The following is a 22,577-nucleotide window of genomic DNA, read 5'->3' as shown; positions in this document are numbered from 1 at the left end:
GCAAAATCTACTGTTTTATATAGTTTTACTAACTTCATTAAGATAGTAAGATCTGTTAATAAATATTAAAATTATCAATCCGTGCCATATAATGACTACAACCGATCGAAATTTTTATGTACAATGAAACAAACATAAAATATTTTAAGAGAACTATTTGGATTGGTTGACTGGTTCTCTATTTGGATTGGTATCAATGTACAAGGTTTTTGATTGGACAATTGTTTATATATAAACCATGTGCATCTACTGTTTCTTCCTTACTGTTTGTGAATAAAGAACGTGGCGGGAAAGGAAATAATATTTGTAAACATTGTAAGTATATACATTTTGTTACGATCATCATAAATTTCTTAAGTTTCAACGCTTTGAAAATTATTGCGTAACGTCAACTCATGTCGTTTTGGCTTGTTGAAAAAAGTTATGAAACAAAATAATAACACGGTAAGCATGGTAAGGCTACTCTCTGCACTAAGCTATACTATAATATAGTTATAAAATTAATCTGTTTGTCACATGCTTAAAAATAACATTGTGTTGCCTGATGGTCTGTTGATATTGAAAAGATGCCATTATGTGCATTTTACGATAATGGAACAATAGTGTGTTGGGGGAGGGGGTTAATTTATAGGATGAAAATTTATTTTATTGCTTTAAAACGTGATGCAAAAGTATGCATTTCATTTTTTATGAATATTTTTAAGTGGACTGCATGCACATTGGAGCATTTGTGTTGAAAATACAAATGAAGGTAAATTAACTAATCCACTTTAAAAAAGCTGATATAGAACTATTTTCAATAGTTTTATGACCAGTTGTAGAGTACAAACTGATGCATTTAATTCTTTGTTGTGCCATGTTTTGCTTTACAAATAAAGTGCAAAATGACCTATGACAAGAAATACTGTGTCATTGTGTTCATAAATATCTTACATTATAAACAGAAAGAAAGCTTTTATGAATACTACCCATTTGAATATAACCAAAATCAGACATTTACATACAAAACAAGGAATTCTAAATGATTTTGCTTGCAACTCGACCGTAACTATATTCAAATTTTGGTGAAGGAAAAGATATGCTCATATTAAACCATTCTAAACATTCAAATGTTAGGGTGCTGAAAATGTTACCCCTTTAGAGAGTCTACTAAAGTCTATAAAAGTAAGATGGGATGGGGATTATTAGGACTGTGGGTGCCCTAAAGTAATCAGTCTGTCTTTCCATCCTTCAGTCCATCTGTCCATCTGAGATTGCTTGTCTGGAGCATATCCTCTCTCCCCTTGGCTCTTTACTAACAGATTGCCTTTGGGTAAAGGGTGTGCAGTGACCTTAAACAATGTTTCTAGGTCTAAAGTTAGGTCATAACAGAATCATATATAAAATCCTTGTGTGGGGCATATCTTCTCTCCTGTTGGTACAATCCGGCTAATACTTTAGTTGCAGTGTCCTGATCAAAGGGTATGCAGTGACCTTGATTGAAGTTTGTAGGTCAAGAGTCAAGGTCATAATGCATCACACAATCTGTTTTTCAGAGAATATATACTTTCCATTAAGCCCTATTTGGCTCATACTTCACATGAAGTGAGTAAAGGGTGAGGAGTGACCAACATTGTGCCTCTGTTCAAAGGATATGCAGTGACCTTGACTGATTTTTGTAGGTCAAGGTCATATCAGAAGACACAAGAGTCCTTTTTTTTTAAAGCAAATTAATACTTTATCCACTTAGCCCTATTTAGCAAATACTTTACCTAAACAGAGCCTTTTGGTTAGTAATGTTGTACAGTGACCTTGAACCTAGTCAGCGTGAAGGTCATAGTGGATCTCTTTATAATCAGTTTTAGGCAGTAGATTATTTCCCATTTGCTTAATCTTGCTCAGATTGAATATAAATGCCTGTATGTAAGAGGTAATGAGATTGAATTAGATGGTCTATGAGAGCTGAAAAATTCTTTTCATCCTATTTTCCATTATTAACGTAGCTCGCGGGTTTGCTGACGTCACAATAGGAATCGGCGTAAAGAGTTGACCGTCATAGTAAACTCATAATTTTATTTTTTAATGACAAATGAGATATTTAGAAGTATAAAAGAAAATATTTTAAAAAGCTTATATGCGGTTTATGACTGTTTATACAAAGATTTATAATATCAAGTGCTGAAAATTTAAAGATGTCACATACATTATCACATTTTGTTCTATAAAGATAAAGAATGAGTGTGCGTTAGAACCCTTCCATTTAAAGTCATGTTTTAAAATAGAATGTATGCATTAACTTTGCCTTTTTTTTTTTACAATTATAACTTCCGTAATCTGTACTACCGATTAAATTCTTAAATTTCTTTTGGCTTGAGATACCTGTTTTATTCGATTACTTACTTATAATGTCAGTAGTTGCCTGGCATTTTATTTTTGCATTGATTGACTCAGAGTTTCATAAAAACAAAAATAGCAATTTTCTGTATCTTTACAGCCTTACATTAATTGCATTTTTAAATAACATTCACAATAATGCCTAATAAGCATTAACATGTTCTAAAATGTGTTAAACAGCTAGTCTTGTCAATAAATGCATTTCAATTTTGGTGTTCTAAGAAGTAAGGAAATGATGACGTCAGGCTAACGTCGTAATGAAAATATAAGGTTTTGAGAAATCTTTTAAATCTTTAAAGTTTTTTTGCCAAAAATTGGCCGAGAACACATACTGATATTTTTTTATGAATTGATTCATAATTATCTCCTCTGTTTTTGTGTTGAGTATGATTAATTTCGTCTGAATCGTTTAAAAGTTTGGAGCATAGTTTTGTAATGCGTTTCTCGGTTAAAATGTGCATTTTACTATATATTTCATTGAAATAGCGTTGCTTGATTTTATTAATGACACTGTATTTGAAACACGATAACATTATTACCGCGCAGACGAATCTTAAATAAATTTCAGAAATAAAACTATGAAACCTATGGATCACGTGGACAAATTTTCAAGGTTTTCTCACAAGCAGGTAAACCCGCGAGCTACCTTAAAGTGGGGCTCTTTGAGATGGTCACAATCTCAGTGTTGTCTAGAACCCCCTATTCTGTCCACCAAATTGATATTTGTTTAAAAAACACTAATACATGGGAAAGCTACCAAAAAGGATCTTTAGCATGAATTTTTTGAATATGATTTTTAGCTCAAATTTAAACGTTATAATCAAAATTGCTTTTGTTTTGTTAACTTAGTAAATTGAGGATCCAAAACTTTCCTGATAGTGATGAGTTTACACTTTGTCAGATGAAGGGCCACATTTTTCTTTCAAAAGGGTGATGGATAAAGAAGATGGAGTAATGAGTATACTGTTAAAGGAACTTATTTTACTTTCTTAATAGGGTGATGAAGGGACGATCAGGGAACCTCATTTGACTATGTTCAAGAGGTAATTAGTAGACTTGATCAGCCCTCATTTTACTGTGTTGATAAGGTGAAAAAAAAACTTGGTCAAGGGATATTATTGTACTGTGATGCAGTCATGAGTAGAATGGATGACTTGGTTGGAGGACCTCATTTTACTTTGACTAGTTGTTAAGTAGACTCACAGAACCTCATTTTACTGTGTTAATAAGGAGATAAGAAGGCTGGGCCAGACAACCTCATTTTATTGTGTTGATGAAGAGATGAGAAGGCTGGATTAGGAGACCTCATTTTACTGAATTGATGAGGAGACTGGGCCAGAGGACCTTATTGTACTGTGTTGATGAGGATATGATTAGACTGGGTCAGAGGTACTTATTGTACAGTAAAACACAGTTATAGCGAACACGCTTATATAAATGAATTGACGCTTACAGCGAAGTGAATTTAATTCCCAAGACTCTATTTCATGTTGTTAACTTGAGGGATATAACGAACTAGGCTTATAACGAAGTAAAATTGCCTGTCCCTGGGACTTCGTTATAAGCGTGTTTTACTGTACTTTGTATATTAGATGAGAAGACTTGGTCAAAAGACCTCAATTTATTGGAGGACTGGGTCAGAGGACCTTATTGTACTGTGTGATGAGGAGATGAGAAGACTGGGTCAGAACCTTTATTTCACTGGGTTAATGAGAAACATGGATCCAAGGACCTTATTGAACTGTGTTGCCGAGTAGACTGGGTCAGGGAACCTTATTTTACTTTGTTGATGAGATAAGACTTAGTCATTGAACCTCATTTTACTTTGTAATGAAGAGATAAGTAGATTGGGTCAGAGGATCTTACTTTACTGTGTTTATAGGAGATGGAAAGGTTGAGTTGGAGAACTGTGGAGGTGAGAGAACTGGTTTAGAACCCTCATTTCACTTTGTTGATGAGTTGACTGAGTCTTAGGACCATTTTGTACTGTGTTGCTGAGGAGAGGAGTTGACTGGGTCAGAGGATGTTATTTTACTGTGTGAGGAGATAAGGTTACTTGGTCAGGGAACCTTATTTTACTGTATTAATGTAGAGCTAAGTAGATTGGGTCAGAGGACCTAATTGTACTGTGTTGACAAGGTGGTGAATAGGCTAAGGATACCTTAATAAGGATGAGGAGATGAAAAGACTGAGATGGACCTCATTCTACTGTGTTTATGAGGAGATTAGAAGACATCATTATACTCTGTTGACAAGTGCATAGGCTCAGGAGACCTAATTGTACCTGTAAGTGTTGTTGAGGTGGTAAATAGACTCAGTTTGCGGACCTTTTTCGCTATGTACACCAGGTGATGTGATCAAACAGCCACAGGTAGAAAAGAGCTATGTATGTTTACTTTAGACCATAGATTTTAATTAATATAAAAAGCTAAAAAAAAAAGGACATATATAGTATGATAAATTGAATAAAACAAATTTAACTGAATGTAGAAAATCATCACTGTTAACTTCACTATGCTGCTGCAGTCAATGATCATAATTATTATTTAATACAGGTTGAAAAAATTATTATGCTTTACCAATACATATAATTTTACTTTATTTATTTGATAATAAGACAAGCTGGAAGTCAATCATATTCTTGAGAGCTTCCCACAGAGCACATAATGTGCTGTAACATGTTTAAATGTGAAAATGGACAGTGCCCTTACACAGTGACATTATCTATCAGTACCTAGAAATAAGACATTCACCTCGTTTTAAGGAAACTCTAGTCTCTTATGTAGAAAAGATAGCAGTGTGTATAACCCAGAAAATATGTGTACTTGTTACTGCAAACCAATTTAATCACACTGCAATATATCATTTAGTTCACCAGAGCTAAAGGGAGTGAGTTGATCAAAATTTGTCTCATATTTTCAGTGTGAACTTTTAACATTATTGTACATGCATCTCTCACAGGTTGGAATTACTAGGCTAATTCCAATCACAAAAAATGACTTGGATGTTTCAACCGAAGCGTTTTGTTCTTTTAAAAGGGAAGATCATTTTGCAAATACTAAAGATAAGGTGTTTTTCTCCTAAAATCTTTTTGTTAGAGAAACTGCACCAAATGCTTAAAATTTCACAGAATGTCACAATGAGCTACAGATCTGCAGCTAAATGGAATCAAATTTTTAAGAACACATAAAAGTGAATACAAGAAGTAATTTTTAGAACTGTGTCTCGGGTGATTGATGTGACCCATGGACCTCTTGTTTTCAGGCTATCTGTTCTCAAGATTTACGGTGTAGTATTATGTGACAATTTGGGATGTTATGAAAGCATCCTTAAACATGTATTATACATGTATTAGGTTGATTCTAGAGTGTTCAAACCCTGACACACTCCTCCAGCACAAAAAATGGGGCCACAGGAGGGATGACACAACATCCAAATAAATCTTGGGGGGGAAAAGAGTAAAAAATAATTTTCTCGAGATGTACAATTAGTAATATTTTCATGTAAACATTTTTACATACATTTTAAGTGTTTCAAGCTGTGAACACTGAACCCTCAGAGACTTCAAGAGTATTGTTTTAAAATTTAGTAAGGTACACATCAGAGCTATTGTGATGAGTCATGTGATCTCTTGTTGTAACGTTCATTTAGTTAATCTCATTGTTTGACTGTACTTTTTAGCACCAGAAACAGATAATGGCCGATGTCAAGATGAATGGAGGTGGAGACTACACAAATCTACAGGCAGACATTGCAGTCGATGATCCTGAAATGTACAACCTGATAAAGAAAGAAAAGGATCGTCAAATGAGAGGACTTGAACTCATTGCTTCAGAAAACTTCACAAGCAAAGCTGTCCTTCAATGTTTAGGATCATGTCTGACTAACAAATACTCTGAAGGTCAGCCAGGCCAAAGGTAACTGGTTTTATTAAACTATCTGAAAAAGATGTGTATTCTGGAGTATATACACATTTGTTACTGAGAGTAGTAAGCTTAAAAGATCAGTTTAAAAAAAAAGAAAATGGGCAATAGTCATTTTTGGGAGTTGATTTTAATCAACTCTCCTATGCAGTTACTCAGACAAACCGAAAGTGAAACAGCGTTTGGACCTCAGTACAAATCATCGCTGCTGACAAGACTTGGTTCTTGAAAATAATTGATAAATTCGATGTAATGTATGCTAAAGCATTGTTTTTCAAGGAAACTTATTTATAAATACCTTGAAAATAGTCAGATTTTAAATGGTATGAACAATTTAGATATTTTTTGTAGTCGTAAGTATTCCTACGCCAGCTGTCTCCGTAAATCTCCGACAAGCAGAGATTCTCTCTTGCTTGTCGGAGATTTACGGTGTCAGCCGAGCGTTTGGTTGAACGAGACTAGAGTTCAATATTGCTTGGATCCATACAATTTTCGTGAAATATTTTCTATTACTGATACATAGTTTGATTGAATAAATGTTATATATCTTTAAATATTATTTAACATGATTCATATGGGGGTTTCTCGACATTCTTGTCGAAAAAATCAAAAAATTCATTAATAAAAATGTGCATAATTCAAATACAAATTAGAAACTATATGTACTTATCATGCAAAATAACATATCATTGATTTAAGAATAAATAAACATTGACAAAATCAACTCCCGTCAGTTCTTCATTACTTTGATTTAATCAATGCTGTAAGAATTGTTTGAACAGTGTTCTTTCCCAGGACTGATAAGATGCCCGTTGGCTTGAAACCCATTTACGAACTGTATTGTAACGTGGGTTTTAGATTCTAAATATGTTTTATCTGAGAACTAACACTACAATGTATAGTGTTTGAAGACATAACTTTTTTTTTTTTTAAAAGATAAAGTATGGGGAAATGTAAATAAAAAAAAAATTTCACCAATTGTTTTATCTTGGTAAAAGCATGTGCCATTTTTGAAACAAAAGTCATTTAGCTTAACACCAACATTTTCTTTTATCATATCAAATTTAGGTATTATGGAGGGAATGAATACATTGACCAAGTTGAGCGGCTTTGTCAGAAGAGGGCGTTGGATTTGTATGGGTTGTCCCCTGAAGAATGGGGGGTCAATGTTCAACCTCTTTCTGGATCACCTGCAAACTTTGCGGTCTACACTGGAGTTGTCGGGCCTCATGGGAGAATCATGGGTCTTCATCTACCAGACGGAGGCCATCTAAGTCATGGGTTCATGACCCCCACGAAGAAAATCTCAGCTACATCTGTTTACTTTGAGTCGTTCCCTTACCGAGTGTCACCCAAAACAGGATTGATTGACTATGACCAGCTCCATGAGAATGCTAAACTCTTCCTACCTAACATGATTATTGCAGGTATTGATTGTAAACAGGTTGATTTAAATATCTCCTACTTTATTAGGTCTCAATGTTTTGGTTGTAAAAATTAAATTAAAATTTAAGTCAACCCTGCCCTCTGCATCAGCCCCTTAGATTATAGAATTCAGAGTAAGTCTCTTTTAGTACGTCATATCCAAAGTCACAGTGACAATAAGGATACATGTATATGATACTTATGCTTTAGTTGTTGAATGTGACTTATTATTCTTAGAATCAAAGACATAGCTGGGTTTAGCTTTGTGATCTATGACTGCACTCTATTTTTTTTGCAGGAGTGAGCTGTTACTCCAGGCATCTTGATTACAAGCGATTTAGGGAGATAGCAGATGAAAATGGTGCATACGTACTAGCAGATATGGCTCATGTGAGTGGGCTTGTAGCAACAGGAGTTGCCCCAAGTCCTTTTGAATATTGTGACATTGTAACTACCACAACACACAAAACTCTGAGAGGACCAAGGTCAGGGATGATTTTCTTCAGGAGAGGTATGGCCAAGGCTTTAACACATGAAGATGTTTTTGGCAACATTATGTTTTTCACAATGCAAGTATTTGTACAATATATAAAATCGTAAAAAATAAGAAAAAGATTTGTTTTGTTTGTGACATTGAAAGTTTGGAATTTCCTTATTCAGGAGTCAGAAAATTGAAAAATGGAAAAGAGGAGAAGTATGATTTGGAGAGGAGAATCAATGAGGCGGTGTTCCCGGGACTACAGGGAGGCCCCCATAACCACCAGATAGCAGGCAAGTGCTTAGAGTTGGGGCTAATGGACTACAGGCAGCCCCCTCATCTCCTATACTGCACTGATGAAATGAGTTTCCTCATTGAAGAAATCTCTCACGAGTCACTGTGAGGACTCTTGTATTGATTAAAAAAATTTACATGATTATCTCCAACATAAATTTATAGTTATCATTTCAATTTTAATAGCATGAAATGAAAAAAAAATTAGGATACCATGTTTAGGTTTTAGAAATTTATTTATTTATGACATGTGTGTACTTTGCAGGTGTTGCTGTTGCCCTACAACAAGCTGCCAGACCAGAATTCAAAACTTACCAACAGCAGGTAGTCAAAAATGCCCAGGCCATGTGCAAAGCCTTCATGGAAAAAGGATATACTGTAGTGACAGGTATGATAAGAACCATCTCATGCTAATTCATAGCCTAATTATAATCCTAAAGAGTTTTGCTCAATTTTTAAGTTGCTCTAATGTTGTTGTTATAAAATTGTGACTTACTATTTTAGATTAGCTCTGTTCTTAAATTCACTAAATGACAATGATAGCTTACAGAACTAAACTAAATTAAGGCAAAAATATAAGTACAGAGGACAGAAAGAATCACTTTTTCTGTTTTCGTCTTGTTCACAGGGGGAACAGAAAACCATCTGATCCTGATTGATCTGCGACCCAATGGTATGGATGGTGCTCGAGCCGAGCGAGTATTGGAGTGTGTCAGCATAGCTTTAAATAAAAACACTTGTCCAGGAGATAAGAGTGCGCTGAAACCAAGTGGATTGAGAATAGGAGCACCTGCTCTAACCTCTAGGGACTTTAAGGAAAAGGATTTTGAACAAGTTGTGGAGTTTATTCATAAAGGTATCATATTTTTAGCAAACTTAAAGTGACAACCGTTTTTCAAGTAAATCATTTATTTATAACCATATCCCCCAAAGGACATGATTATTTTAGAAAAAATTGTAAAAATTGATGCAATCTTTAATAATCTTATTTTACAAATGGAAATAAATTGCCATCAGCAACTCTATTTCATTAAGTTTTCATGAAGATCTTTCTCGTAGATATAATTTGAAATTGTGTTGTTGTCCTTAAAAGGAAGCAATTTCTGAGCTTGCCACCAAACCTGGGAATGGTATTGTTTAAATCAGGATGTGACTAAACACTGTTTTTACAATAATATGTCATGGATTTTCAGGTCTTGTAATTACCAAAGAGGCGATGCAGGACTGTGGACCACTGCTGAAGGACTTCAAGGCAAAACTGGATGCAGATCAGACAATCAAAGCCAAAATTGACAATCTGCGCTCAGATGTTGAAAACTTTGCTCTGAAGTTTCCCATGCCTGGAATTGACAACTGGTAATGGAAAATTACAGCATAATGAAGCGGAAGGAAGCCAAAGGATCCATTACAGCAGTATTAACTGTTTCATGTAAAAAGTCAATTGTAGACAAGTGAAAAGAAGTACAGATTCATGTGGTGTACATCCATGTGAAATACTTTGCTGTACTTTTCTCAAATTTACAATGATGAACTGTTAAATATGTTCTGTTCAAGATGTTTTCTGTTATTTATTATGTCATTACATGTATGAAAATCATGTAACTACTCAAAAAGTGTCATTGCAGACTTGTGGATTAAATTGTTTCTTAACTAAAAGTTGTTTTTATGAGATGTTAATGAAAATTTTCTAGCAATTTTTCTCTAGCGAATCTAATATTTTCATCAAGTACTGGAAAAAGCAACTGGAAAGAAATTAACAACAATTAATTATGTGCACAGAATTTCATCACATTAGTTGCGGGATTTTAGCTCTAAAGCTGGTAAATACTTCTTAAATCAAAGTACTGACGGGAGTTGATTTTATCGATTATTATTATCTTAAAATCATCGATATGTTAATTTGCTTGGCAAGTAGTTTATAATCTGTATTTGAATTACGCACATTTTTATAATATGAATTCTCGGACTTTTCCGACAAGAATTTCGAGAAAACCTCTTATGAATCATGTTGTATAATATTTAAAAATAGAATTGATTTCATCAAATTATGTATCGGTATTAGAAATATTTCAAAAATTGTATATATCCAACCAATAATGAACTTTAGTCTCGTTCAATCAGATGCTCGGCTACTCCGTTAATCTCCGACAAGTAAAGTAAGAGATATCAGGTCAAATAATAGCTTGATGATGTGACCTCTAAATATAGACTGACTCTCTGCTTGTCGGAGATGTACGGAGACAGCCTATTGTTGAACGAGAGTATATTGAACTCGGGCGTAGGAATACATACGAAAAACTTCTGAATTGTTTGTACTATTTAAAATCTGTCTATTTCCAAGATATTTATAAATAAGTTTCCTTTAAAAAAAAGTTTCAGCGTACATTACATCGAATTTATCGATTATTTTCAAGAATTAAGTTTTGTCAGCGGTGATGATTTGTGCTTGGGTCCAAACACTGTTTCAGTTTCAGTTTGCCAGAGTAACTGCATCGGAGAGTTGATTAAAATCAGCTCCCAACAATCTGTAAAATGCACAGAACTATAAATGGCTGATTTCTTTACTGTTTGCTGCTAGAAGGAGCTTAAAATGCATGGATGTACTGCAGTCGGAGGCATAATCTTGCCTATTTTTCTCGTGTGTATACAGGGTAATTTTTGCCCCATGTAATTTTCGTCTTTCTACTCTTGCAAACAGTTTAGCCCCGTCTTGAATTCGCCCAGACATAGATGTGTTTTAAGAGATATACCGGTAGTTTGAGACTTCGTAACACACCCAGTCTTAAATTCGCCTGTTGACAATGAGGGCGAAAATAAAGCAGGGGCGAATATTTCCCTGTGTACAGTATGTGCCAAATATACTCTTTTAATGTACACTAGCAAGGAAGTAGATTTTTGACTAGTCCGGCAGTCCTGTTCTTCCTCACACAACTGCACAGAATTTAGTTAAACTTTGTAGGTAGTTAGGACACAATGTGTAAATGTGCATATTACCCGGGGAATTCCAACCAAATTTTTTTGGCCCTATGTGGAATATAATAATGAACAGTTTGTAACCCTCTTAATTGCTGCACAGAATTTCATAAAACTTTCGAATATTTAGGACTCGATGTGTAGATGTACATATATTACCAGGAAATTCCAATTCCATTATTATCTGGGAATTTTGGTCCTTTATTGGAAATAGTAATGTAGTTTGTAAGCGCAAATACTCTTAAACTGCTGCAACGAATTTCTGTAGATGTTTATGACACTGTGAAGATGTATATATTCCAGGGAATTACGATTCCATTATTTTCTGGGAATTTTGACCCCTTTGAATTTAGAATATATGTGTTAGAGGCAAAGGGTTGTTTAGTATTTACAAAATTCATCTACCGGTATTTATCATTCTATTGATGTATGTAATGTAACATTAAGTGTTTAGAATATCTTTAAAGGAGTTAGTTTTGCTTCTTCCTCATCTGAAATATCCCAAAAAAGTAAACATTCCCATAAAAATGTTATGCACCCTTAAAGGCAAAATTCTATGCAATTAAGGATGCATTATTAAGGGCCACACCCTTCAGGCACCCTATATTGATCAGTCTGTCCTTCTGTTCATCCCTTGTTTGTCTGTCCATCCATGATTACTTATCGGGGGCATATCCTCTCTCCCCTTGGCCCAATCTGGCTCATACTTTACCTGCAGATTGACTGTAGGTTAAGGGTGTGCAGTGACCTTAAACCAAGTTTCTAGGTTAAGATCCTACTAACAGAATTATCCAAAAAATCCTTGTCCAGATCATTTATCCTCTCCTTGTTGCATTCTGGCTCATACTTCACTCAAAGAGTGCCTTTGGTCAAGGGGTGTACAGTGACCTTGAATGACGATTCTAAGTCAATGTTCAATTAATGTCTATCAGACCATGCAACAAAAAAATAATTTTCAGAGCATATTTACTCTCCCCTTAGCCCTATCTGGCTCATTCTTCACATAAACAGAGTTTCTGGTAAATTGTGCAACGACCTTAAACCAAGTTTCAAGTTCAAATGTGAAGGTCATAGGAGATCTTTTTAAGATCCAATTTTAGACCACAAATTATTGTTCATATTAAACCCAAAAAAGCCTGTTAGCAAGTTAGGTTAGTAAGGGGTAATGAGCTTGACTTAAAGTTCTATGCCAACATGAAAACTTCTAGGTCAATGTCAAAATCCTCTGAAATGCTTTTATCTTATGTTCTATTATTTAAATGCATGGTCACCATCTCGATGTTGTCTAGCTAAGGATAAAATCAATAGCTACAGATTTATCACTGAAGTTTGGTAAAGATTGAACCATTAGAATCTTGCATGTAGATAATGGCCATCACAGGGCACGTACCTACCTTAAAAACTTTGAAAATCATCAACCAAATCCACATTGGAACTATATTTAGATATGGTCATTAAAGGGGCATGGTCACGATTTTGGTCAAATTCTATTTTTCTGTTTTTATTATTTACAGTGCTTTAAGAATGCATTTCTAAAGATCAAATGAAATTTGAGAGTCAGTCGTAGAGTTGTGAGCAAGATACAGGGCACACAATCTTTTGCCATATAAACAAGGCTTGTTCTGTTATTGTTTACATAGGTTCAATATGCCAGTAAAAGTCTTTTTCAAGCTGATTTGTCTATCTTCTTATTCATTTTAAGCATAAATAAATTGTTCCTAACATGTATTTACACATTCATTTTAAGTATAAAACTGGAATTTTCACTCCAACATTCAATATGTAAACAAAAGCTTTGAATTGAAAGCTCTGTAACTCACTTATAACTCAACGAATGACATTCCAATTGTGGTTGCCTATTAAAAATGCCTTACTGGAGCACTGTAAACATTAAAATTGGAAAAATAATTTTTGACCAAAATGTGACCATGCAAACTACAATTTTCTACAATTCTCATCTGACAGATGGAGATTTACATGACTATTATTATACAACTGTATATCAAAATACAACAATGCAATATTTCTGATACTTTTTTTAATCTCACAACTACAGTTTTGACAACCATAATTTTCCTATTTAACATATAGTTACAGTCTTTCAATAAATAAACAAGTCTCAAATTATATCACAGATTTGCTTTAAAAGTCATTGTCATCAATCTCATCGTCTTCATTCACATTGTCATTGTCATCATCATCGTCGTCGTCGTCATCATCATCATCCTCATCATCATCATCAAGGTCTATTTCAGAATCATCCTAGCAAAATAAAAAGAAATTGGTGAAAGTACACATACTGGTATAAGTGCTGGTAAAATGTAATATGTTTAAACAATGATGTCTCTGATCTTTAAAAATTATACATGTATTATACATGTAATACAGATCTCAATATAAGAGCAAAGCTCTGAAATGACGAAACATGACCATCAAAGGGTCATTGTCAAATCTCTTTACACTTTTATGGAGATCTGTATTTTAACCATTGTTACTACTTTTACTTACGTCACTAGCATCAGCAAGCATTGATCCCATCACTCTCTGCTTCCTTTCCCCAGCTGCTGCTGTAAAACAGAGACCACACAAAATTTACAAAGACGTCAGAGACACTTAATTCTAATAGGAAAAGGTAACAATCGCAAAAGATTAATGCATAAAGGATGTTGTTTACATAAATGTCATCCTTAAGGCAATATTATTGTCAATTGCTGTTGAGATTTATCTCCACAGACTGTAAATGTGTAAATTTTATCTAAAAGAAAAATACTAACCTTGCATAAAATTTTAAAAAACAAAATAAAAATAGAAAACAAAATACAAATTATAACAAAACATTCAATAACATCATACAAGGGAAAGAAATTCTTAACAAAAAATATTTTTATTATATGGTAATAAGGTATTTAAACAAGAAATAAATTTTCTCTGACTTCAAATACGATATCATTTTTAAAATATACTTTGAAACAGTTTTAACTTCTAATTTTATCAGTGAAAGAAGATGTTTAATGTTGTTAAGTGCCTATGCCCCTAGAATGTGAATTATATTCTTTCATAGGTTGCTGACAAGTACAGTTCATGATTTTATTCCATTCAATATCAGCTAGTGTATACTGTAAATCACTTTTTATATATCAATAAATACATAAGTTAACAGTAAATTTTATTTTCACATAATTATTAAGACTCATGAAACACAAATTAAATAAATTTTGCAAATGTAATGCTTTTGCTCAGTGCTTCACTAAAAAATATCTCAAAATAGATAGCATTATTAATTTGAGTATATACCGACTGATTTACAGTAACATTATTTCTTGACGAGTAAAATGTGAATCAAAATCTCAGCACTTGTGGGCAGTGGTTTCTTCCCTTGAGTCGTTATACTGCTTTTCAATGTGTTCCTGTGTACTTATTGAAATCAAGTGTTTGAGAAGATATTGCTTTAATCACACAAGTGTTGCATGTTTTTTATCTGATTATTATTAATTTAACAGCAGGGTTTTTTCAGGTGCGATTTTAAAAGTGTGTCAACTTCACACAAGGTCATCTTCTAGGCACTGACCTTACGTTCAAAGCAAAATGGATTCCATGAAAGAAAAGTGCAAACATCTTAATGACACTTTACATATTTCAAATGATGCTAAAGTTAATGTATCTCAAAAGCCATTTAAGAATTCACAATAAATCTCAATACTTTATATGAGGCATAATTTTACTGGTGTACTTAAATTAAAATGATACTTCATGTTGTTAACTGTTGATAGTTCAAGCAACAAACAACATATTTCATTTATGTAATTGTTATAAACTACTGCATGTATGACTGATCATAAAGCCTGTAGAGAACAGAAATAACAAAATGATAAAAACCAACTGATACTGTATGTCACGTACAACACATACTCAGGGTACTGTAAATCAAAAACAACGCTAAATGCAACACTGAGTCTACTTACCGGTAATTTGACCATTTAAATTGCGGTCTGGGCAAGAAATCCAGGCTTAGACATTTTACTCCATGCCAAGGTTATTTTACCGATTGTTTACCATAATGATTTCATTACATGTATTCAGATTAATGTTATCCTTTACTAAGGTATATTTAACCAGGACCCATTCTACAATACTATCACTCAGGTGGAGTCATAGAATTGTCCTATAACAAGGACAGGGATTCCATGCTACGATTCTATCACTCAGATAAGGGATCTGTTCTATGATTTAATCACTAACCGTCGGGTCGCTGCCTGGTTGGCTGTTGCACCTCATCCTCATCATCAGACTCGTCCAAATCATCGTCAGAATTACGAGAAAGATCTGAACAAAAAATAAACCCTATTACAACATGTCCTTTATTTCACACGTAATCAAATCACACTGTAAAAACATATATAACATTGTATCCTACCGATGTCATCAGGCATGATCTTCTGGCGGTTGTGTTCCTCACTCTTCAAGCGATCTGCCATCTGTTTCAATTTTTCCTCTGTCTCCTTCAAAATTTTAAGATATCAACTGTACGAGTATTATATCAAGCTTCAGTTTATAATTAGCTATAGTAATCCCTTTAGTGTTCTTCATTAGTCTAAAGGTAAAATATTACTTTACTGGGAACTCTCTCAGATCTTGCAAATTAATTTCAAAGGTTCCTGACTTTCTTTGGTAACTTTGTTTATATCAGTAACCTTCAACTTTGTGGGAAAGTGTGTCTTTATTTGTTTTAATGATCTTGAATTCATTCCACCGTGTTTTTGCTTGTATCTGTGACCTTGAACTCTCTGTGGTGACTTTGTATCAGTGACCTTTAACTATCTGTGGTGACTTTGTATCATCAGTGACTTTGAACTCTCTGTTGTGACTTTGAATTAGAGACCTTGAATGTGGTGACCCTTTACCTCAAACTTATCTTGCTCTGCCCGGTTATACTCTTCCTGCTGGGCTTCTAGGTAGGTCAGGTTCCTGAATTTCTCCATGTACACTTCATACAACTTCTGAAGGTCTTCCTCTAGCTTCTCATACTCATCCATATAGGCTGGTCTAAAACAGATCAATAAGAAGGAACTGACAACCAAATCATGAACACTGATGCATTATGAACTGAGCTCCGCTGACAAAATAGTCAGGTTCATAATGAACCAAAGAAAACTTGTGCTTTTAAACACTAAACAAGTGTCTACAATAGTATTAATCACTAAATAATCCAAAGTTCAAATATACAACTTTTGATATGCATTTTCATTGCATAATTATGACAAACATAAACATTCAAGATAATAGATAAAATACTAACTACCAGTAATGAAAATGTGGAAAACCCCCAGTTTTAATCTACTACAGGTACATGTATTAACCTACTACACAGTATCACGATCAAAATGTACTGGAATTGTTTGTGAAACAAATTGCAACTCAGTCCATGTTCAAGTTACCTTACAGCGCTGATTCTAATTAACAAATTATTCAGTTCGTATACACTGTATGATAGTTATACAGGTCTAAAATGAAGATAAACTAGTTGTTTCATGCTAGTAGAAATCTCATGCTTTATTTTATCAAGTCAACACTTTGGCTACCACAGTAAGCATCATACTAATCCATTTAATAATTTTTTTGTGGGGTGCTTACTTTTTGCTTAGTTTAATGTTAATACACGTACCAAAAAGCCAAAATTGAAGTTGCAACTGTTTATCTCTTGTATCATTACTTCAAAAGGGGATTCCTTAGGGAATTACTTTGAAATCTCCCAAATAACAAGAGTCAAGATAAAGGTCATTACCTTAGTGTATTCAAATTGCAAAATTTTATGCCCATGTAAATAAACCACTATTAGTAATAGATAAACAAAAAACAAGGAGACAAATGAATCTTATCTCTATTTGTTGAAGATATGATAATAATAATAATTGAATACCTGACACTTTGTAAAGTTTGTAATCGCTTGTTATTTCTCTCAAGTTCATTTTTCTTTTTTTCTATTTTAGCTTCTAAATTAGCTTCATCTGATGCCACATTGTCCAACTGCATAAGGTATTTCTTTATTTCATTCTGCAAAAAATCACACCAAAAGAAAAACATATATCATATGATATATTTTCACTTTGTTAATGATTTGATTATAATATACAATGATATTACATAGCATTCTTTCAGTAAATGACTTACCTCAACTCCTTTGATTGAACCAGTGATTCCACCCTCAACTTCATTGATTTCCAGTGACTTTGCTATCACAATGGATCTTTGCTCCTAAAGAGATAACAAACAATGAGTACAGGCCCGGGACTTAAGATTAAACTTAAATTATCAATTTAAAGTCATAAACTAAATATCATAACTGTGGTTTCATCAATACCAATTTTAATTGTTTTTCATTACTTTTATGTTTAATTACTCTAAATCTGACTAATTTCAAGCTATAACTTACCCTTAGGTCCACTTCTTTGCCTAAAAGATCATATAAAGTTGCTCCTTTGGTGGTTATTTCTGATGCCAGTCTTCTTGCTTCTTTTAAATCATTAATCTAGAGAAGAAAATTAAATGGTCTGAGTTTAAAAAGTACCTGTTACATGACTCAAATAAAAATTGTTTGCAGGAGAGACCAGCAAAGTTTGACAATTTTGGGGATAATAGTGTTCACAACTGCCATTTTACCTTTGATGAGATATCAAATGAAAGATGTGATGAGTCGTCTTCATTGTCAGTCTCTGACTGGCTGGATGAGTTGGTCTTCATGGCATTGTACAACATGGAGGTAACCTTTAGCATCTCCTTAACGGCATACCCATCAGACTGGTATAACTTCTTTGTGTTCATCTTGATATGGGCTTTTGTGTGCTAAAATGCCAAGTTTTATAACTGAATTGTGTTTAAATACAATGTAGGAGCTTAGGTATTATTGCTGGGTTTCAGATTTCAAGTTTGCTACACCTTGGGTGAAAAAAATAGTGGCTTATAAGTAATTAAGTAATAAATTAAAATATTGTACATACTTTACTTAAAAATAAATTTGACAAATGCTTCAGACAATATTGCCTATAATGAAAGAGCATCTATGCAAATGAGATTTTATCCATAATGGTCTTTGCCTCTTTGTCAATCACGTGAAACATCAAACTAACCATGAATTCTGCCACAGTTTTTATAAAAATGACTCTGTCTTGGTCTGTGTCGATGTCACAATGAATGTCAGCATTCGGGTCATATCTGAAAATACAAAGAGAAATCAACTAAAGTAAGCAAGTGGTAAATGGTGTGAACACTATGTCTTTCAACCACCTGCAGATAAATGTGATAACCTTAACTTACCTTTTGACAAGCCATCGCATTACTTCTGCAACTAAAGGAAAGTTGGGGTTTCTAAAATTTTCCATGGAGATTAGTCTTGGATATCCCAAGGCCCTCATCATCTCCGTGAAATCTGATGGAAAAAGTAAACAACATAGAAATTTATTAAAGTTAAGTAAAACATGCCCGCATTTATAGTAACAAACCAGTGGAAGAAAATATAAACAAATTATCGATTTGGACGTTTGAATTAAAAGAAACAATAGAGTAAAACAGATATAAAACATTATTTTAAACATTATACCAAACAATAAGATCTATACTGTGGCTAACATTTGAGAATTTTTCAAACATCTGAGGCATGCAATACAGTGTTCCTGTATAAAATATGATATCAGCTTAAATATACGAATAATCTACATACTTCTCAAGTCTCTGTAAGACATGGTGCCTGTATATTTTGAGATATATAAATTCAAACTGCTTCTGGTTGCGAAGAAAGCTAAACTATTTGACGCATGCGTAAACAACAGAAAATAAATTAAAATGAACAACGATCCCGATATCAAAATATATACGTTCGGAACGTGAATCTGAAAAACTAGGCCTAGCAATAGAAGTAGCAATAATGTCTCAATGATGATGATCTGATCCAAAAGATAAGCTGGATTGGGGAGGGTTACGTTAAGTAGCAGCATCCAAAAAATATTGACAAGCAAGAAAAATTCCTAGAGTCATGAAAATCCAAATCCATGGAGTGTGGGAGGGGGTAGTGTACGTAGTTGGCCTATATAACTTCAATTTTCAATTTCACTCTTAATTTCATTCTTTTTATTTAATTTTTTACATACTCTCAAATAAGGGGGGGGGGCAACTCCATTATAATTCATCTATCAATAAAGGTGTACTGACTGATATGTGGGCTCCGAAATTTGCTCACTGACATACAGAGGATTTTCCTTTGTAAATATTATCTTCCCATTCCTTAATTCATTATTCATTAATTCATTATTCCATTTCATCATAATGCATGACATTTCTACGCATAATTAAAAAAAATAATATACAGAATAGATAAGCGCGATAATACTGAAAAATGTCAATACGCAATGGGGTGGATCCTTTTGAAGTACATTGTAATACGCAGCAGCGTCTCTTAAAAACGGTAATTAAACAAGTGTAATTAAGTTGTTGCTGTTTTGAGCCACGGAAATGACAAAAAGCGATTTTGCCCCTAAGACGGGAAGACATCGCGGTGGTTCAAACCACACAGGTCAGCACTTACAAAAGTCAAGATGAATATCATCCTTCCAAATCAAGGGTTTCTGATATGTATATCTATATACATATTATATAAAGAAGATCGTAAATGTATAGCGAAAAGGAAGGATAAAAATGTGAAAATTATTCTAATACATAAAAAAAAATACAGTTACTTTTTAATTTCGAACACGTTCAAATCACTTTATACCAATTGATAGGCAAAATGTCCCGAGAGATGAAAGAGATGTGCTCATTGCAATCGCCACGAAATAAAAGATGAATTCAAATTCCATTATAGCTGTAATTCATTGCGACAAGAAGACATTCAATGTTTATTAGAAAAATATCAATATAAAAATGCTATTAATTTTACAATTATATAAATTAATAGTAATGTCTAGTACAAAACACCATATAATAATAAATGACGTAGTATATAACTTCAATTTCAATCGTAATTTCTTTGTTTTCATATTAATTTTTTACATCCTCCAAAAAAGTGGGGGGGGGGGGGGGGCAACTCCATGAAAATTCAATTTTTTATATGTAAATTTTAAAAAATTAGTTGCTGCGAGAAAAAGTGGGGGGGGGGGGCCAGGCCCCCCCCCCCCCCTGATGCTACGTGCCTGCACCTACCCCCGGCCTACCCCACCCCCCCCCCTCTCTCTCTCTCTCTCTCTCATTTGATTGCATGGCAAATGGCCACAAATGTCAAACTCTTACAACTTATGGAGAATAAATAATTAATGTAACTTTGTTAAATGTACAATGGACTTTGATATGCTTTGCAGTGTCTTTTTTCTTGGGAGCTAATTGTTATGACGTCACAATGGACAGACGCTTACGTTTGATTTATGTGTGTACAATGAATCAATCATGGAGAAATGAATGGAAAGGAAGCTTTGACTCCTCGAGAATTTCTGCGAATAGCAGACTTTTTTGCCACTAATGGATACAGACTGGGCCCCAAAATCGGCGAAGGAACATACTCTAAAGTAAGAATTGCTGAGCGGTCTAACAACGGGGAATTTTTAGCAGTTAAGATAATTGACAAAAGAATTGCGAAGAAAAGCTATGTCACAAAGTTTTTACCAAGAGAACTGGAAATTGCAGTTCTTGTGAAACATCCAAATGTTATATGTACGTACGAAATTTTGCATCAAGGAGAGCTAGTGTATATTATAATGGACTACGCTGAAAGGGGGGACTTATTGCAGCTGATCCAAACTTGCGGGGGTGTCTCCGAAAAGGAAGCAAAACGAATGTTCAAAGAAATGACGGAAGCCGTAAAATATTTACACAATCTTGGAGTAGCTCACAGAGATTTAAAATGTGAAAATATTCTGATAATGCGCGACAAGCGAATAGCACTTTCCGACTTTGGGTTTTCACGGTTGTATCTGGATCAGCAGCATGGTGACGTCACCAGTAAGACCTATTGTGGCAGTAGAGCTTATGCTTCCCCTGAACTTTTGCGTGGCGCTCCATACGATCCCAGAACTAACGACGTTTGGAGTCTTGGGGTTATACTTTTTATGATGATCTGCGGGAAAATGCCATTCGATGACAGAAACCTCAAATTAATGCTGAAAAAACAAATGTCTGAAGGGGTCACAGTACCAGAGACAGTGAAAACACAGGTCTCCTCAGAGTGTGTCAGGCTTGTTCATCAAATTCTGGATCCAAACACAGATTCAAGGCCAGGTGTTGTAGATATTCTGCAGAGTGATTGGTTGAACTGATATTCTGTATCAAATGGAAAGAACTCAACAAGCGTATTGGGGATTAATGAAATCAAATGCTTTTGTTTGGATTGATAAAAAAGGAATGATTTTCATACATGTCAACAGTTTTATTACAGTGCATTTTCATAATCCTGCCCAATATGCATTTGGATGTATTTTTAATATTTTGTTGCATACTTGAAAAAAAGGATGCTATTGTCCGTAAATATATTTTTAGGCCATCCTTTAAAAAATGTTTGTTTGGAATTGCCACCTCCAAATTTTTTTTTTATGCTATTATAAAATGTTATCACCTTTGGGGGGGGGGGGGGGGGGGGGGGGTTATGAGGCGGGAGACAATTCCAAACAAATAATTTATTTTGGTCTCATGTAATTTATGCTTAATTAAAAACTAAGGAAATCGTTTTAAAGATGTGTCAACAGTTTATTTACTGTACATTTGCATAATCCTGATCAATATGTTTTTGTATATTTTATAGTATTTGTTTAATACTTGAAAATGGGAAATTATTGTTTGTAAATGCATTGCTATCCCATAATACTATTTTACAGCACATTTTCATTTTTATATATTTTATATTTGTATAGTAATGATTTCTTGACATCTTGAAATTATGCTAACTTGCTAAAGTAATTTAAGGAAGGCAGTTTCAGTACATGTAAATAGTACTTTTGAGTACATCAGTTTGTATTAACTTGTTTTACATCCGTGTACATATACATCTAAGTACATGTAGTATATATTGACAAATCCTGTTCTATGAGAGGCTCATCCTTCATTTCCTGATGATATAACCCGCGGGGCTACCCAAT

The 22,577-nt window shown here is 34.0% G+C and overlaps 3 protein-coding genes across 4 annotated transcripts; 2 read left to right on the top strand and 1 right to left on the bottom strand.

Annotated features, from left to right (window-relative positions):
- Positions 1-176: 176 nt before the first annotated feature.
- LOC105333843 (serine hydroxymethyltransferase) lies at positions 177-10,149 on the top strand. The gene is made up of 8 exons (XM_011437051.4): positions 177-315; positions 6,055-6,290; positions 7,365-7,723; positions 8,020-8,232; positions 8,382-8,492; positions 8,759-8,881; positions 9,122-9,349; positions 9,687-10,149. The coding sequence occupies exons 2-8, from the start codon at positions 6,070-6,072 to the stop codon at positions 9,851-9,853; spliced, it is 1,422 nt and encodes a 473-aa protein (XP_011435353.3). The 5' UTR covers positions 177-315; positions 6,055-6,069; the 3' UTR covers positions 9,854-10,149.
- A 3,338-nt stretch (positions 10,150-13,487) lies between these two features.
- On the bottom strand, positions 13,488-19,326 carry LOC105333862 (clusterin-associated protein 1 homolog). 2 transcript variants are annotated; one of them, XM_034455183.2, is made up of 13 exons: positions 19,181-19,326; positions 18,778-18,889; positions 18,591-18,675; positions 18,124-18,306; positions 17,897-17,992; positions 17,635-17,718; positions 17,384-17,517; positions 16,368-16,509; positions 15,881-15,965; positions 15,706-15,789; positions 15,429-15,455; positions 13,975-14,033; positions 13,488-13,728 (listed from the first exon to the last, which is right to left on the bottom strand). In XM_034455183.2, exons 1-13 carry the CDS (start codon positions 19,200-19,202, stop codon positions 13,609-13,611), a joined length of 1,233 nt encoding a protein of 410 aa, XP_034311074.2. In that variant the 5' UTR covers positions 19,203-19,326; the 3' UTR covers positions 13,488-13,608. The 2 variants fall into 2 exon arrangements, with proteins under 2 accessions (XP_034311074.2, XP_011435374.1); XM_011437072.4 differs by lacking the exon at positions 15,429-15,455.
- Positions 19,327-20,859: 1,533 nt separating this feature from the next.
- On the top strand, positions 20,860-22,061 carry LOC105333853 (testis-specific serine/threonine-protein kinase 1). Its single transcript, XM_011437060.4, has one exon. It carries the CDS (start codon positions 20,904-20,906, stop codon positions 21,759-21,761), a length of 858 nt encoding a protein of 285 aa, XP_011435362.2. The 5' UTR covers positions 20,860-20,903; the 3' UTR covers positions 21,762-22,061.
- The last annotated feature ends 516 nt before the right edge of the window (positions 22,062-22,577 follow it).

This window comes from Magallana gigas, chromosome 7, assembly GCF_963853765.1.
Source record: "Magallana gigas chromosome 7, xbMagGiga1.1, whole genome shotgun sequence".
In the NCBI taxonomy this organism is placed as follows: domain Eukaryota; kingdom Metazoa; phylum Mollusca; class Bivalvia; order Ostreida; family Ostreidae; genus Magallana; species Magallana gigas.
This window is presented reverse-complemented; position numbering and strand designations above follow the sequence as displayed.